The 17737-nt window shown below is 37.6% G+C and overlaps 1 protein-coding gene and 1 non-coding gene across 5 annotated transcripts in view; one reads left to right on the forward strand and one right to left on the reverse strand.

Moving 5' to 3' along the window:
- SBF2 (SET binding factor 2) overlaps positions 1-17737 on the reverse strand; it is a 509682-nt gene that overhangs the window by 270206 nt on the left and 221739 nt on the right. For all 4 annotated transcript variants that reach the window (XM_025265781.3, XM_025265782.3, XM_044929499.2 and 1 more), the window contains one exon: positions 15287-15424. In XM_025265781.3, the coding sequence (XP_025121566.1) occupies positions 15287-15424 (138 nt within the window). The remainder of the gene's footprint in view (positions 1-15286; positions 15425-17737) is intronic.
- On the forward strand, positions 5416-5487 carry TRNAG-CCC. The gene has a single exon. It is a non-coding gene; the product is annotated as a tRNA-Gly (tRNA).

Here is a 17737-nt window from a genome sequence, read left to right on the forward strand (position 1 = left end):
TGGAGAATCCCAGGGACGGGGGAGCCTGGTGGGCCGCCGTCTATGAGTCGGACACGACTGAAGTGACTTAGCAGCAGCAGCAATAAAGATACATGGAGAAGGAAATGGCAACCCACTCCAGTATTCTTGCCTGGAAAATTCCATGGACAGAGGACCATGGCGGGCTACAGTCGATGGGGTCACAAAGAATCTGTCACGACTGAGCACATCAGCAATAGATACAAATTTACCTTAAATTCTGTTTACTGAACTGCCTCATGTTGACATATAAAGTGATTTTATCTTATATTTAGTGTAAGCATGTGCCACAACTTGCCCACTGACTGGTATTTTTTCCTACCTATTATTACTGCGGACCACATCTACTAGCGGCATTCCCAGCTTCCATGTAGTTTACATTCTATGTAGCTCTCAAACTCTTCATGCTTCAATAATATGGGATAAATTAGTACCCACCATAGCAATCTGCCCTAAAGGAACTACTGCCTTTCAAACATATCCTCAGACAAAAATGCTAAAAATTATTAGAATACTGATTTTATGGAATGACTGCATATAGCAGATAGGCATAATCTGTAAGAAATTTATCCTATCACCCAGGTAGAATACTTCATTCTCATCTCTGCTCTACTCCTGATGCTTGACTGCTGTCTCTTCTATTCTGAAAAGACTAACTGCATCCAATATCATCTGTGCTAAGCTCATTTTCAGCAACACTGTTTCATACTGTATGTGTGTGTGTTAGTCACTCAGTCCGCTCAGTCGTGTCCAACTCTTTACGACCCCATGGACTGGAGCTTGCCAAGCTCCTGTGTCCATGAAATTCTCCAGGCAAAAATACTAGAGCGGGTTGTCTTTCCCTTTTCCAGGAGATCTTCCCAACCCAGGGACTGAACCCAGGTCTCCGGCATTGCAGGCAGATTCTTTACTGTCTGAGTCACCAGGGAGTTCCTACTAATTCTCCCTACAAAATTTCTTTAAACACTCAATCTTAAAAGGAGGATGAAGGAGACGGCAGGATGAATTGTGAGAGTAACACTGAAACATACCTTAATATATGAAGTGGGAAGTTGCTATGTAACACAGGGAGCTCAACCCACTGCTCTGTAACAACCTAGAGGAGTGGGATGGAGTATGGGGGGTGGGGGGTGGGAGGGAGTTCAAAAGAGAGGGACATATGTATACTTACGGTTCATTCACATTGTTGTATGGCAGAAAAGTAAACATATTTTTAAGGCGATTATTTGCCAATTAAACTTTTTTTTAATTATGAAAGGAATTACGCAAGTAAAAATTTTCCAGTTTTACATTTCCTTTTTGAAAAGCAATTTATTACAGTACACCATTATATAGATTTGCCACAGCTAAGCAATTTGAGGACTTCAAGATCTTCCAAAACTGGAAATAAGGGAGTAGGAGTAGTTGCAAAATTCTGTAAGGTCTACAATTCCGCCCTGAAAACTTCATTTCTTGCCTAATAGTCCCTTAATTATGTTGACACGTCTATATGACAAAACCTAATTTATTCTTGCATTGGTCTGAAAAATAATGACTACATGAGACAAACACATTTTAGGATTTCAAAGCTTCAGACAACTGGGCCACAAGTCTTCAGTTCAGAATGCAGTTTACCTCTAGCAAAGAAAATACCGTGATATTTTCCCCTTCAATAGCTCCTGGACTCGCCACTATTCCAAAAGTAGGGCAAGTTCATTTGCAGGGCTATATATATTCATCCAGAAAGCTCCCTATTTTTAAGAAGCACACAATCCATAACTTTTTTAAACATATATACTTATAAGGCAGCATTTTCCAAAGTGTTTTCTGCTGGAAGCTAAACAGATATTGCTTAGGTAAAAAGGTCTCCTAATCAAAAATTTTGGAAACAATAAATTAAAGCCAAGTTAAAAAGGTTTCCTCACTGCAGGAATTTTCAGACTGATAGGCAAATCTCGATTGTGTAACGTCAAGCAAAGATGATATGAATTATTTCTCCAACTTACTGGATGCTTTATTAAAAGCATCTAGGGGACCTAGTGCCCTATGAAACATATGCTGAGAAAGGCTGTCACAAGCTGTTCTAGAATAGAAAATGTATGAAAGTGAAATATGTATATATTCCTATGTTCTATATCCTAAAAAGACTAAGTTAATACCATGCTTATTTCATAAATATATTATTATATTTTATATCTGTTTCATTCATTCTCACATTTCATAAAGTGAGATTGGAAAATATTAGAAAGTAGATAATGTTGCTGGAAGCTAGGGCACTTTCAGTTCAGTTCAGATCAGTTCAGTCGCTCAGTCATGTCTGACTCTTTGCGACCCCATGAATCGCTGCACGCCAGGCCTCCCTGTCCATCACCAACGCATGAAGTTCACCCAAACTCATGTGCATCGAGTCGGTGATGCCATCCAGCCATCTCATCCTCTGTCGTCCCCTTCTCCTCCTGCCCCCAATTGCTCCCAGCATCAGGATCTTTTCCAATGAGTCAACACTTCGCATGAGGTGGCCAAAGTACTGGAGTTTCAGCTTTAGCATCATTCCTTCCAATGAACACCCAGGACTGATCTCCTTTAGGATGGACTGGTTGGATCTCCCTGCAGTCCAAGGGACTCTCAAGAGTCTTCTCCAGCACCACAGTTCAAAAGCATCAATTCTTCGGCGCTCAGCTTTCTTCACACTCCAACTCTCACGCCCATACATGACCACTGGAAAAACCATAGCCTTGACAAGACGGACCTTTGTTGGCAAAGTGATGTCTCTGCTTTTTAATATGCTATCTAGGTTAGTCATAACTTTCATTCTAAGGAGTAAGCGTATTTTAATTTCATGGCTGCAATCACCATCTGCAGTGATTTTGGAGCCCCCCAAAATAAAGTCTGACACTATTTCCACTGTTTCCCCATCTATTTCCCATGAAGTGATGGGACCAGATGCTATGATCTTAGTTTTCTGAACGTTGAGCTTTAAGCCAACTTTTTCACTCTCCTCTTTCACTCTCATCAAGAGGCTTTTAAGTTCCTCTTCACTTTCTGCCATAAGGGAGGTGTCATCTGCATATATGAGGTTATTGATATTTCTCCTGGCAATCTTGATTCCAGCTTGTGCTTCTTCCAGCCCAGCGTTTCTCATGATGTAGTCTGCATAGAAGTTAAATAAGCAGGGTGACAATATACAGCCTTGATGTACTCCTTTTCCTGTTTGGAACCAGTCTGTTGTTCCATGTCCAGTTCTAACTATTGCTTCCTGACCTGCATATAGGTTTCTCAAGAGGCAGGTCAGGTGGTCTGGTATTCCCATCTCTTTCAGAATTTTCCACAGTTTAGTGTGATCCACACATCAAAGGCTTTGGCATAATCTATAAAGCAGAAGTAGATGTTTTTCTGGAACTCTCTTGCTTATTCGATGATCCAGCGGATGTTGGCAATTTGATCTCTGGTTCCTCTTCCTTTTCTAAAACCAGCTTGAACATCTGGAAGTTACAGTTCATGTATTGCTGAAGCCTGGCTTGGAGAATTTTGAGCATTACTTTACTAGCATGTGAGATGAGTGCAATTGTGTGGTAGTTTGAGCATTCTTTGGCATTGCCTTTGGGATTGGAATGAAAACTGACCTTTTCCTGTCCTGTGGCCACTGCTGAGTTTTCCAAATTTGCTGGCATATTGAGTGCAGCACTTTCACAGCATCATCTTTCAGGATTTAAAATAGCTCAACTGGAATTCCATCACCTCCACTAGCTTTGTTCATAGTGATGCTTTCTGAGGCCCACTTGACTTCATATTCCAGGATGTCTGGCTCTAGGTGAGTGATCACACCATCGTGATTATCTGGGTTGTGAAGCTCTTTTTTGTACAGTTCCCCTGTGTATTCTTGCCACCTCTTCTTAGTATCTTCTGCTTTTGTTAGGTCCATACCATTTCTGTCCTTATCAAGCCCATCTTTGCATGAAATGTTTCCTTGGTATCTCTAATTTTGTTGAAGCGATCTCTAGTCTTTCCCATTCTGTTGTTTTCCTCTATTTCTTTGCATTGATCGCTGAGGAAGGCTTTCTTATCTCTCTTTGCTATTCTTTGGAACTCTGCATTCAGATGCTTATATCCTTCCTTTTCTCCTTTGCTTTTTGCCTCTCTTCTTTTCACAGCTATTTGTAAGGCCTCCTCAGACAGCCATTTTGCTTGTTTGCATTTCTTTTCCATGGGGATGGTCTTGATCCCTGTCTCCTGTACAATGTCACAAACCTCCGTCCATAGTTCATCAGGCTCTCTGTCTATCAGATCTAGTCCCTTAAATCTATTTCTCACTTCCACTGTATAATCATAAGGGATCTGATTTAGGTCATACCTGAATGGTCTAGTGGTTTTCCCTACTTTCTTCAATTTAAGGCTCTTTACAGCTGCCCTAAGAAAATATTCAGCTTGCTTGTGGCCCATTCTCACCATGAGTTAGGAACTTCTTCTCTAGACCAGTGGTTCTGTAACTTTAGTGCACAACAGGATCACTGCTGCTGCTGCTGCTGCTGCTGCTAAGTCGCTTCAGTCGTGTCCGACTCTGTGCGACCCCAGAGACGGCAGCCCACCAGGCTTCCCCATCCCTGGGATTCTCCAGGCAAGAACACTGGAGTGGGTTGCCATTTCCTTCTCCAATCCATAAAAGTGAAAAGTGAAAGTGAAATCGCTCAGTTGTGTCCGACTCTCAGAGACCCCATGGACTGCAGCCTACCAGGCTCCATGGGATTTGAGGGCTTGCTAAAACCGATTTTTGAGTCCCACCCCTAAAATTTCTGATTCAGTAGGTCTGGGGTAGAATCCAAGAATTTTCATTTCTAACAAGTTACCTAGTGATACTGATATTGCTTGTGCAGGGATCAGTTATGTCCAACTCTTTGCAACCTTATGGATTGTAGACTCTGTCCATGGGATTATCTAGGCACGAGTACTGGAATGGGTTGCCAGTTCCTTCTCCAGGGGATCTTGACTACCCAGGGATCGAACCCGCATCTCTTAGGTATCCTGCATTGGCAGATGGGTTCTTTACCTCTAGCGCAAACTGGGAAGCCCAGAGATCATGCAGTTTTAAGTTAATCAATATGAGAATATCAAAGAAAATAATAACTGTAACATATATTCTATATGCCAGACACTGTTCTATGCATCGTAAGAGTGTAAATAATTCATTTATACAATCAAGAACTTATTAAATACTATTTTCCAGTAAAGGAAACCAGAACTCCCTGGAGAAATGACATTCTAATTTTGAGTCACAAAAACGTACAAAATTAGCCTATTCATCTTAGTAAAAAAGTAAATAATCTGTCAAAGACTAACAGAATCAAAATAAATAAAAATCACTATTGACTGATTTAAACATACAAAAATCCGTAAGTTTATAATTTTTAATTGGTCACTGCTTCCCTGGTGGCTCAGAGGTTAAAGCGTCTGCCTCCCATGCAGGAGACCCGGGTTCGATCCCTGGGTAGGGAAGATCACCTGGAGAAGGAAATGGTAACCCACTCCAGTATTCTTGTCTGGAGAACCCCATGGACGGAGAAGCCTGGTAGGCTACAGTCCATGGGGTCGCAAAGAGTCGAACACGACTGAGCGACTTCACTTCTTCTTCTCACTTCTCAAAGACGGCTAAAGGGGTTCCCTGATAGCTCAGGTGGTAAAGAATCCGCCTGCAATGCAGGAGACCTTGGTTTGATTCCTGGGTTGGGAAGATCCACTGGAGAAGAGATATGCTACCCCCTCCAGTATTCTTGGGCTTCCCTTGTGGCTCAGCTGGTAAAGAATCTGCCTGCCTTGCAGGAGACCTGGGTTTGATCCCTGGGTTGAGAGGATCCCCTGGAGAAGGGAAAGGCTACCTGCTCCAGTATTACCAATCTAACTGTAGTCAATGAAAGTTCTATTTAATAACTGAAATTCAGTTAATAAATACAGAAAGAATAATAGAAAGAAGAATTTACCTTTTGCAATTCTTGCTTAAATTATGTATTTAGGCAAAGATCATCAATAGATCCCAAACTAAGTGAAGGCTGGCACCACCCCAAAACCCACAAATCAATCTTAACAATACTAAAAGTAGAACAACCAGAAGTTAAGTTTATCTTGATGAGACGCAATAGGAAGTACAGTACAATCTTTGAAGTGGTCTTGATTTAAAAATTGAATGTGAATCCCATCAAGCCTCTAGATCTAAATATTACTTTAAGGAAACTATGGAGAAGAGAGTTATAATGGAGAACAGAGGTAAAAATAATATGGAGAATTAATCAGCCCAATCCAGAATACAGAACTTTGCATAGAACAAATGACCCAATTTCTCTACTGCCCCCGAAAGAGGGCCTGTTATAGAAAAAAAACTGAAGAAATATCAACCAAATATAATGTGCAGAATTTGCCTGAATAAGTCAAGACATTTTTGAGACAATTTTTTAGATTTAGAAATATGTAAGTTAGATATTAGATAATAATAAGGGATTATTCATTGTAATTAATTTTTAAGTATTATAATGGCAGATTGGTAATGTAAAAAAAAATCTTTATCAGTTAGAGATATATACTAAAATATTTGGGGCTTCCCTGGCGGTTCAGGTGGTAAAGTATCCACCTGCTAATGCAGGAGACCCAGGTTTAATCGCTGGGTTGGGAAGATCCCCTGGAGAAGAGAAGGGTTACCCATTCCAGTATTCTTGCCTGGAAAACCCATGGACAAAGGAGCATGGCAAGTTACAGGCCGTGGGGTCACAAAGAGTCAGACATAACTAAGGAACTAAGCATGCCTGCAGCATGCACACACTAAAATATTTGCAATAAATTATGCTGTCTGGGGTTTGCTTTAAAATGTCTCTATTTAAAAAAAAAGGATTTAAACTTTAAAAGACCAACAAAATTCTGATAATTTTTAAAGCTGGGTCAAGTGTAATGGGATTTATATACTACTCACTTAAATTTTGTATTAAAAAAAATTCCCATCTAAAAAACAAAGAAAATAAAATCTTCATTATCCATCTCCTATGTGTCAACGTTATTCTAAAGTACATTTATTCATTTTGCTCCTTTGATCACACTTGGTTGCTGACATACCAAAATGTCTTTAGTTTGAACTGCATTATTATTGGTTCATAAACACACTTATAGACTCATTAAAAGATTCTAAAATGATACACATCCTAAGTTGCTTCAGTCTTGTCCAACTCTATGCGACCCCATGGACTGCAGCCCACCAGACTCCTCTGTCCATGGGACTCTCCAGGCAAGAATACTGGAATGGGTTGCCATTTCCATCTTCAGGGGATCTTCCCGACCCAGGGATCGAACCCATGTCTCTTAAATCTCTTGCATTGGCAGGCGGGTTCTTTACTAGGGCCACCTGGGAAGTTCAAAAAATTTAGACAGGTCCATCTTTTTTAGGGTAAGTCATATAATAAAGCACCTCACATCTATCATATTTTACTGATTACTTAAAAAATGTTATAATCACATTGCCTAACTGAATAATTCTGGGAATATGTTATCAAAAATTTAATGCCAAACTTTTGCTTGTGTTTTTTGACAGTGTTACTGTAACTTAGAAAGATAAGAGCCAACATTTTTAAAGTTGCACAATTATATTTTGGATGGTTTGTGTCCCTAAGTTCCTCTTCTTTAGACTTCCAAATAATGTGTCATAGTATATTTGGTATGAAATAATTCACACCAAATGAGAATTAAAAGATCTATTTTTGAATTGATGATATGATCCAAAAATAAAAGAAAAACACATTTTTTAAAAAGGACATAGTTCACTGTTCACATTGAAAATGGGAACAACATTAATGATGACCCAAGAAAGGAACATCATCTGGACTTTAATATTATCTTTTTCAAATATTACCTCATTGTTTTTACCATTTTTTTGGACCAATTCCAAAAGATATTATCTCTCTATTTTTCACAAAGAAAAGCTGTTATATAATTCTGGCTAGCATCTACTACCTAGGTGAACTTATATAGGAGCTAGAAATCTTATAACTTAAACTCGAAGCAGACTCTAACTTTCTGTAAGGTAATTGCGAATACTAAATAAATTACAATGCTTTGGTCCAGTTAAAGTGGCAAATAGGAAAATATTTGAGCTAAAAAGAAAAATAATTTTCAAGCGTTAATTCTAAATATATGAGAACATTGGAGAAGGCAATGGCACCCCACTCCAGTACTCTTGCCTGGAAAATCCCATGGGCAGAGGAGCCTGGTAGGCTGCAGTCCATGGGGTCGCTAAGAGTCAGACACGACTGAGCGACTTCACTTTCACTTTTCACTTTCATGCACTGGAGAAGGAAATGGCAACCCACTCCAGTGTTCTTGCCTGGAGAATCTCAGGGATGGGGGAGCCTGGTGGGCTGCCATCTATGGGGTCACACAGAGTCGGACATGACTGAAGTGACTTAGCAGCATGAGAACATTGATCTTGGTTTTTAATATTATTTATTACTCAAATGAGCCAGGGATCCTTGAAGTATTGGCTAATTTAAAGACTGGAGCAGGGGAAGAAAAAGGTGATTCTGGAACACCTTGGTATGACAGAAATTTTTTAAATGCTTTAAAAAAAAAACTATTGTGGGGTTTTGACAAGACAACACAGGAACCATTCTGATGGGGTAATCACTGGTCAAATCTTAGACAATCTGTGTATCACAACAGTGAAAACCGTTAATTATATACTACTGAAGAAAAAAGAAACTAGAATACATGAGATCATATCTCAGTCAAGACAGAAAAGGTAAAATGTCAACTGCTGACTGGTAAAGGTACAGGTAGAGGGTGTGCACAGTTGGAAAACAGTCATTTTGCAACCATCATACTAAGAACTGGCATAGGCAAGAATCATCACTAAATGCTAAATCTGGTGGGAGTGTAGAGGGATAATTAATTAGTTACAGAATATTTAGTCTTAAAGTATCTTACCACACACAGCTTATTAGTTCCAAGAAAAAAAAAAACCAAGCAAGTAAACAATGGAGATATCTGACAATCACCAGACCAGGTACTCAAAAAAAACATTAGTAGGGCAGGCTGGTAGCAGACAGACATTGTGTACTTCCAGATATGTGCCCATAGAAGGACATACACTTGGTATTCCAAATGCTGGTAGTATTCCAACTACTGGTGGATAACCTGAATGTAAAGTGAGAGATATCAGAAAAAAAACAAAAAATGTTAAGAGTTCTATTTAAAAGAGGTGTTCGGACCTGCATTATTTGAAAATGTCAAAGGCTGAGCAACTATTTCAGATGAAAACAGACAAAAGAGAAATGGTAATTAAATGCAACACATGATTTTTTTAAACTACATCCTATACTGGAGGACCAAAAAAAGGCAGTGGGAAGGGCATAAAGAACATTAGGTCAAATGACAAAACTGAATATGGACGGTAGAGGAGATAAAGGTGTATTACCGATGTCAGTTTTCTAATACTGATAACCATACTATGTTTATGTTAGAAAAAAAAAAAAACTAACTCATGAAATACAACCTGAATACTTTAGGGCAAAGAGAAATGAAACACACTAATTTGTCTCAAATAGGTCAGAAAATGTGTGTCTGTCTGTCTATCTAAGGAGAAAGATGGAGTGGAGTAGGGGAAGGAGAGCGAGGTCTATTAAAGATAATTAATATTTACAATAATAAACATCTTAATCCATTTAACTGTTGATGGTCTCTTAGCTTGTTGCTGTATCTTGGCTATTGTGAATAATGCTGCAATGAACATGGGAAGCAGATATCTCTTCTATACCCTATTTTCATTTCCTTTGGATACATACTCAGAAGTAGTATTGCTGGATTATAAGGCAGTTCTATTTTTAATTTTTTGAGGAATTTCCATTTTCATTATCCATAGTATTTCCCACCAATTCACATTTCCACCCACCATTCACAAGGGTTCCCTTTTATCTACAGTCTTGTATACACTTGTTGTCTCTTACCTTTTTGATAACTGCCATTCTAACAGTTGGCAGTGTTAGGTGATATTTCATTATGTATGAGGTGATATTTCATTATGTTATTGATTTCCATTTCCCTGATTATTACTTACTTCTGCTAAGCAACAACAAAAAAATCCAAGTCACTGGCAAGACCTTTGTTAAGGAGTTTATCCCCAAGTATTTACTTTTTTTAAGAGCTTACTGTTTCATTTATTTCCACTCTGATCTTTGTTATTTCCTTCATTCTATTAATTTTTGGCTTAGTTTTGGCATCTTCTAGCTCCTTACAGTGTAAACTTAATTTGCTTATTTGAGGTTTTGCTCTTTTCTTAATGTAGGTGTTAATTACTATAATCACTGTAAATTTCCCCCCTTTTGGTTCAGTCAATAAATTTTGGTATGTTGTATCTTCATTTTCATTTGTCTCAAGGTTTTTTAAATTCTTCTTTAGTGTCTTCTTTGACCCATTCAGTAGTGTATTATTTAACCTCCACATAGCTGTAAATTTTCCAGTCCTCTTCTTGTAATTGACTTCTAATGCTACACTTCTGTGGTTGGAAAAGAAGCTTAATATGATTTTAATCTTAAATGAATTGACTTCATTTGTGGTCTACCATATTATCTATCCTAGGGAATGTTCCACGTATGCTTGAGAAGTATGTGTATTCAGCTGCTATCATATGGAAGGTTCTCCATATGTCTGTTGGTGCTTCCCAGGTGGCACAGTGGTAAAGAATCTGCCACCAATGCAGGAGGTGCGAGAGCTGAGGGTTCGGTCCCTGGGTGGGGAAAATCCCTGGAGTAGGATATGGCCACTTGCTCCAGTATTCTTGCCCAGAAAATTCCATAGACAGAGAAGCCTGGTGGAGTTCATGGGGTTGCAAAGAATTAGACATGACTGAGTGACTGAACACACACATAATGTTTGTTAAGTGCATCTCGTCTAACATACTGTTTAAATTCAGTTTTCCTTATTGATCTTCTGTTTGAATGATCTCTCCACTGTTGAATATGGGGTACTTAAATCTTCTACTACTATTGTATTGTCATCAATTTTTATCTTCAGATTTGCTTTATTCATTTAGGCACTCTAATAATATCAATAGATGCATAAATATTTATCAATATTATCTCTCTGATGAGCTATTTTTATCATTATACAATGACCTTGTCTTTTGTTACAGTTTTTTGTTCAAAGTCATTTTTTTCTTATATTAATTACAGCTACCCCAGCTTTCTTTTGATTTCCATTTGCATGAAGTATCTTTTTCTCCCCTTCGTTTTCAGCCAATGTATGTCTTTAAAAGTAAAGTGAGTTTTGCTTCAGGTCGTTCTGTTTTGTGGGTTTTTTTTTTCCCCCCTAAAATCCATTCAGTTACTCCACATCTTTGAATTGGAAATATAGTCATTTTACATTTAAAGTAATTATTGATTATTATGTATTTACTACTGTCATTTTGTTAACTGTTTCCTCGCAGTTTTGTAATTCTTCATCTTTATTTTACTACATATAACATTTACCATTACAAGTGAGATTTATACTTTTACATGTTTTCCTATTACTAATTAGCACCTTTTCATTTCAGATTAAAGAAATTCCTTTAACCTTTCCTACAAGGCCAGTTTAGTGGTGATTAGCTTCTTTAGCTTTTGCTAGTCTGCAAAACTCTTTCCTTCAATTCTTAAGGACAACTTGCCAGGTGAAATCTTCTTGATTGGCAGGTTTTTTTCTCAGGAATTTAAATAAATCTTGCCACTTCTCTCTGGTCTGCAAAGTTTCTGCTGAAGAAATCTGTTCATCTTCTTATCAGGGTTCCCTTTTATGAACAAGTTATTTTTCTCTTGCTGCTTTTAAGATTCTCTGTCTTTAACTTTTGACACTAATTATAATGTACCTTGGTGCTCGTCTCTTTGGATTCATTGTATTTGGAAATCTCTGGGCTTCTAGATCTGAATGTCTGTTTCTTTCCAAAGCTTAGGAGAGTTTTCACCCATTATTTCTTCTTATAAGCTTTCTTCCCCTTTCACTCTTTTTTCTTCTCCTAGGATCCCTATATAATGCAAATGTTGGTTTGCTTGATGTTATCTCATAAGTCCTGACCCTCAGGCAGTAGCTTTTAAAGTATGCACTCTGGATGTTTTCAAGCAAAGACTGAGAGATGAGTTTCTCTTTGTTTCGTCCATGCTGAGCCTCAGCAAATCCTTGAAAACCCATTAATAACTCTCTTTGTTATACTCTGGTGGGTCTCATGAACAAAAAGCCCCACTGTCTTTCAGAGCTGGTGTTTTTGGGGTCCATACCTCAGGTGGAAGTCTAAAAAAATGGGAGGTAAATGTTGGGTCCAAACTCTTGGCACATCAGGGGAGGAGCTTGGAGTTGTAAGTTCCTTCCCGATTGCATGTCTCTGTGCCAGGGATGGGTTTTATGGTGAGACTGCATCTCAGCCTTTTTTTACTCACTTCAGTGCAGGTATATTCTCATTAGCCTGATATACAGGAATTGCTCAGCTAGTTTCTGTATTTCTTTCAGCAGAAACTGCTCTGTGTATAGCCATGGATTCAGTTTGTCCATGGGCGTGGGCTGCCTGCCATCTTGAACTGGAATCCTGTTACAATGTCTTAATGTATTACTTGTCTGTGAGTTTATTCGAGGTGAAAGGGGTTGGTAATGATGGAGAGAGGAAGAAAAACCAAAATAATCAGTTTTATTAGATAATTCTAGGGAGTTGTACAGAGGCACCTTCAGGAATACGGAAATAAAAGAAAATATTGCATTCTCAGAACTAACATATTCAAAAGATCAACAGGGAAATGAAAGGTCCCTTCAAAGAGACAGTGAGGCTCTCAACTAGAGAACATTCTTTCTCATCAGAATGAACTGATCAAAATGGGAATTGAATTAACTAACTGTGTTGGCAACACCCACTCAAATGCATCTAGGACAGAAATGATTAGAATCATAGACATTTAAGTTTTCTGTCCGCACTGACAACATGTTATTGTTGTTTAGTTGCTCAGTCGTGTCTGACTCTTTGTGACCCTATGGGCTGCAATATGCCAGGGTTCCCTTTCCTTCACTATCTCCTGGAGTTTGCTAGACCTTATGTCCATTGAGTCAATGATGCCATCCAACAATCTCATCCTCTGTTGACCCCTTTTCTGCCTGCCTTCAATCTTTCCCAGCATCGGGGTCTTTTCCAATGAGTCAGCTCTTCGCATCAGGTGGCCAAAGTACTGGAGCTTCAGCTTCAGCATCAATATTCCAATGAATATTCAGGGTTGACTTCCTTCAGGATTGACTGGTTTGATCTTCCTGCTGTCCAAGGGACTCTCAAGAGTCTTTTCCAACGCTGCAGTTCAAAAGCACTCAGCCTTCTTTATGGTCCAATTCTCACATCTGTACATGACTACTGGAAAAACTATAGCCTTGGCTATACAGATAATTATTAATTTAAAAAATAGTTGGCCCTGAACAATGCAGGATTCAGAGATGCCAATTTCTCTGTGCAGTTGAAAATCCACACATTACCTTCACAGTTGGTGTTCTGTATCCACATATTCAACCAACCATGGATCGAGTATTTACTGAAAAAAAAACCCATGTATAAGTGGACCTGTGCAGTTTAAGCCCATGTTATTTAAGGGTCAATTACACAAATAATTGGCTGTGTTAATCTGGCAGGTATTAAATCTCTGACATGAAAAATTCCTTTGTTTGATTCCACAATCAAAATGAATCTGATTTGACATGGCTTCCCACAAAGATCTGACAATAAGGAAAAAGTGTGCTGATAATATAGGTAACATATATTTTGTTCTATATAAACTTTTAACATCACTATAAATTAAAAACCAGCATACTAGTTTTAATACATTGCTCTAATGAACTTGGATAATTTGAGTCAGTACCATGAAAGTTGGTTTGTTTACTCTTGTAAAGGGAAGTTTTTGCATCAAGAACATTCAGACCATGGCATTTAATTAAAATAGCAAAAATAACAAATGCTCCTTTGTGAGGCCACTTCAGAAAGCACAGCAAATAATGCAAATTGACTCCCTCAACATCCTTCAAACTGTTTTATAGTTTCCTTCTCAAACTATAGAGACTTAATTTGTGCACAACAAATTAACAAATAACAACAAAAACGTTTTTCTGATTCCTTTGTGGGCGGCTGGAGGGGGGAATCTGTAAGCAATCTGACTTACACAAGGAAACACCCCATATGATACTTAAAGCAGGAGTCACCAACACGTGACAGTGGCTGCATGTGGGAGAAAGGATTTTTTTTTTTAAGTGCAATTATTATGAAGGTTATAGTGGTGGTTCAGACAGTAAAGAATCTGCTCATGATGCTGGAGACCTGGGTTCAATCCCTGAGTCAGGAAGATCCCCTGGAGAAGGAAATGGCAACTCACTCCAGTATTCTTGCCTGGAAAATGCTCCACAAAGGAGCAATACTTTCTCATAATATCTTTCCTGAATAAATTAGAGGCAGTATTTAGTTATCTGAAACAGAAAGAACCCCAACTAATACTCTGAAAGACCAGTACTTTTAATTACTTTTAATTTCTATACTGCTAAGTCACTTCAGTTGTGTCCAACTCTGTGCGACCCCATAGATGGCAGCCTACCAGGCTCCCCCGTCCCTGGGATTCTCCAGGCAAGAACACTGGAGTGGGTTGCCATTCCCTTCTCCAATGCATGAAAGTGAAAAGTGAAAGTGAAGTCACTCAGTCGTATCCGACTCTTAGCAACCCCATGGACTGCAGCCAACCAGGCTCCTCCGTCCATGGGATTTTCCAGGCAGGTGTACTGGAGTGGGATGCCATTGCCTTCTCCGAATTAATTTCTATAGTTCTAGCCTAATAATTTCAGTACCATCATTTTGATAATACCACCGCCAATAATGATTTAACAGTTACTTCAGTGCTTAAAAAATAATATCAAGCATTGTGATAAGTGATTTATAAACATTCTGATTAAATGCTCTATATTCTGTGAAAGCTACCTCAGGAGAAGGACTAAAAGGGACAAACCATAGCTTCACCATGAGCAGATACAAATCTTCTTACCAACCAATTTGCAGATGTGCTATTCTTAGAAATATGCAGACTATGAATAATATTTTAAAGAAGAACAATTAATCTTGGACAATTAATTTGCCTTTTTGCTCTCTTCAATAATACAGTACCTCAGCCTTTTTAAAGTAAATCACGTAACTCAAACTTGCAGTTCTAACAAAAACAAATATAGCATAATAGAAAGATTCCTAAAAAGGTGCCCTTTGGCTATAATTCGGCTATAAAAGTTATTGCACCTGAAGATTGATCTCTGCTTCATAAAAGGTTAGGCACGAGCAGTAATGTCGATCTGAGTCAATATCTGTCAGGACCACCACAAAAAACGTTGGTTGCTTCCTCTCTCTGGACAGCTGCCATCCGCCAGGCTGACAAAACTAAATCAGATAGAAAAAAATAAAACTGTTACATCTGAAAAGTATAAAGGTAAATTTATTATTTATATATCTTTTAAGAATGTTCAATGTTTTTTCATTTACAAAAATTTTTCAGATATGTCACTTCAGCCATTATTTTTAAAATCAATCACAAATTGATAACATTAGCATACTTCCACTAATGTACATATGCATTTTAAGAAGACAGCCTAGATTTTTCCAGAGATGCCACACATTCTGAAACCTAAGTTGGCATCCATAGGAACAGAGCACTGAGATGAAAGTTTTGTGTCATTAGAACAAATCATGAGGTAAGCTGAAGATAAAAGTACTCGCTTCCTACCACGGATGGAAAATAGAATTATTTTAAAATATCATCATTAATCTAAGACTTCAATTCAGAAAAATAGGCGTTGTTCATCAAGACAGACCACATTTTGGGCTATAAAATACATCTTAATTTATTTAAAAGGATAGAGTTCATATAAAGCATGCTCTCAGACCACAGTAAAATTAAACTAAAATTCAGTTACAGAAAAATGGCTGGAAAATCCCCAAATACTTGGAGATTAAATAATAAGACACTTCTAAGAATCTCAAAAGAAATTTTCAAATATATTTAACTAAATGAAAATATAACAACATTTGTGGGATTCAGCAAAAGCAATGCTTGGAGGGAATTTTATAGCAGTGAATTCATATATTAGAAAAGATGAAAATTTAAAATAAATAATCTAACTTTTAGGAAACTAGGACAAGAAGAGCAAATTAAATTCAAAGCAAGCAGAAGAAAAGAAATAATAAAATTTGATCAGAAGTCAATGAAATCTATAATAGGAAATCAATAGAGAAAGGCAACAAAATCTAAAGCTAGTTCTTCAAAAAGAACATTAAAGTCAACAAGCCTCTAGCCAGACAAACTAAAAATAAAAGATACAGATTATTAACATAAAAAATGAAAGATGACACATTACTATAGACATTAAAAAGATAATAAAGGAATACTATGCATAAGTCTACGTCCACAAATTTGATAATCTACATAAAATCAATCAGTTTCTCGAAAGACATAATCTGATAAAATTCACCAAGAAATAGACAATGTGAATAGACCTAGGTCTATTAAAGAATTTGAATCAACAATTAATAATCTTCCAAAATACAAAGTATCAGGTCCCAAAGGGTTCATTGGTAAATCTTACCAAATATTGAAGGACAAAACTAAAACATCCTCTATAATCTCTTCCATAAGACTGAGCACAAGAAATACTTCCTGACTCATTCCATAAAGCCAGCATTACCCTAATAGTAAAACCAGAAAAAAACAATTTACAATAAAACTACATATCACTGAGCTTCCCTTGTAGCTCAGTTGGTAAGAATCTGCATGCAATGCAGGAGACCAGGGTTCAATCCCTGGATTCGGAAGATCCCCTGGAGAAGGAAATGGCAACCCACTCCACTATTCTTGCCTAGAGAATCCCATGGATAGAGGAGCCTGGCAGGCTATAGTCAATGGGGCTGCAAGAGTCAGACTCGACTTAGCGATTAAACCACCACCACACATCTCTCATGAACACAGTTGCAAAAAGCTTCAACAAAATATCTGCAAATTGAAAATACCAACATATGAAAAGAATTACACACCATGACAAAATAAGATTTATTTTGGGTATGCAGAGCTGGTTCAACATTCGAAAATCAATTAATCACATGAAGAAGCTAAACAAGAAAAAGTGCATGATCGTATCAGTAAATGCAAAAAAGGGATTTGAGAAAATCAAATACCAATTCACGATAAAAACTCTCAGCAAAGTAAGGATAGAGGGGAAGTTCCTTAACTTGTTAGAGAAAAAAAAAAAAACTACAGCTAACAATATACGTAATGTTAAGAAACTAGATGCTTTCTAGCTAAGATTAGGAACAAGGATGTCACTTCTTACCACTACTTTTCTAAATTATACTGAAAGTCCTAGCTAATACAATGAGTCAAAAAAAAGGAAATAAAAGGTTTACAAATTAAGAAGGAATAAGTATAACTGTCTTTTTACTCCCAAATGACATGACTGCCTCTGTAGAAAACCTGAAAGTAATAAGCAATTACAGCAACGTTCCAGGATCCAAGGTCAATAAACAGAAGTGAAGTCTCCTATATATACCAACAATGATCAAGTGTCATTTGATATTAAAAACACAATACCATCTTCATATATTAGCACCCTCAAAATGAAATACTTAGGTATAAACCTAATAAGCTATGTATAATATATATATATACACACACATATATATAAATTACAAAACATTGACAAA

The sequence above is a fragment of the Bubalus bubalis genome, chromosome 16 (assembly GCF_019923935.1).
Source record: "Bubalus bubalis isolate 160015118507 breed Murrah chromosome 16, NDDB_SH_1, whole genome shotgun sequence".
NCBI classification, from domain to species: Eukaryota; Metazoa; Chordata; class Mammalia; order Artiodactyla; family Bovidae; genus Bubalus; species Bubalus bubalis.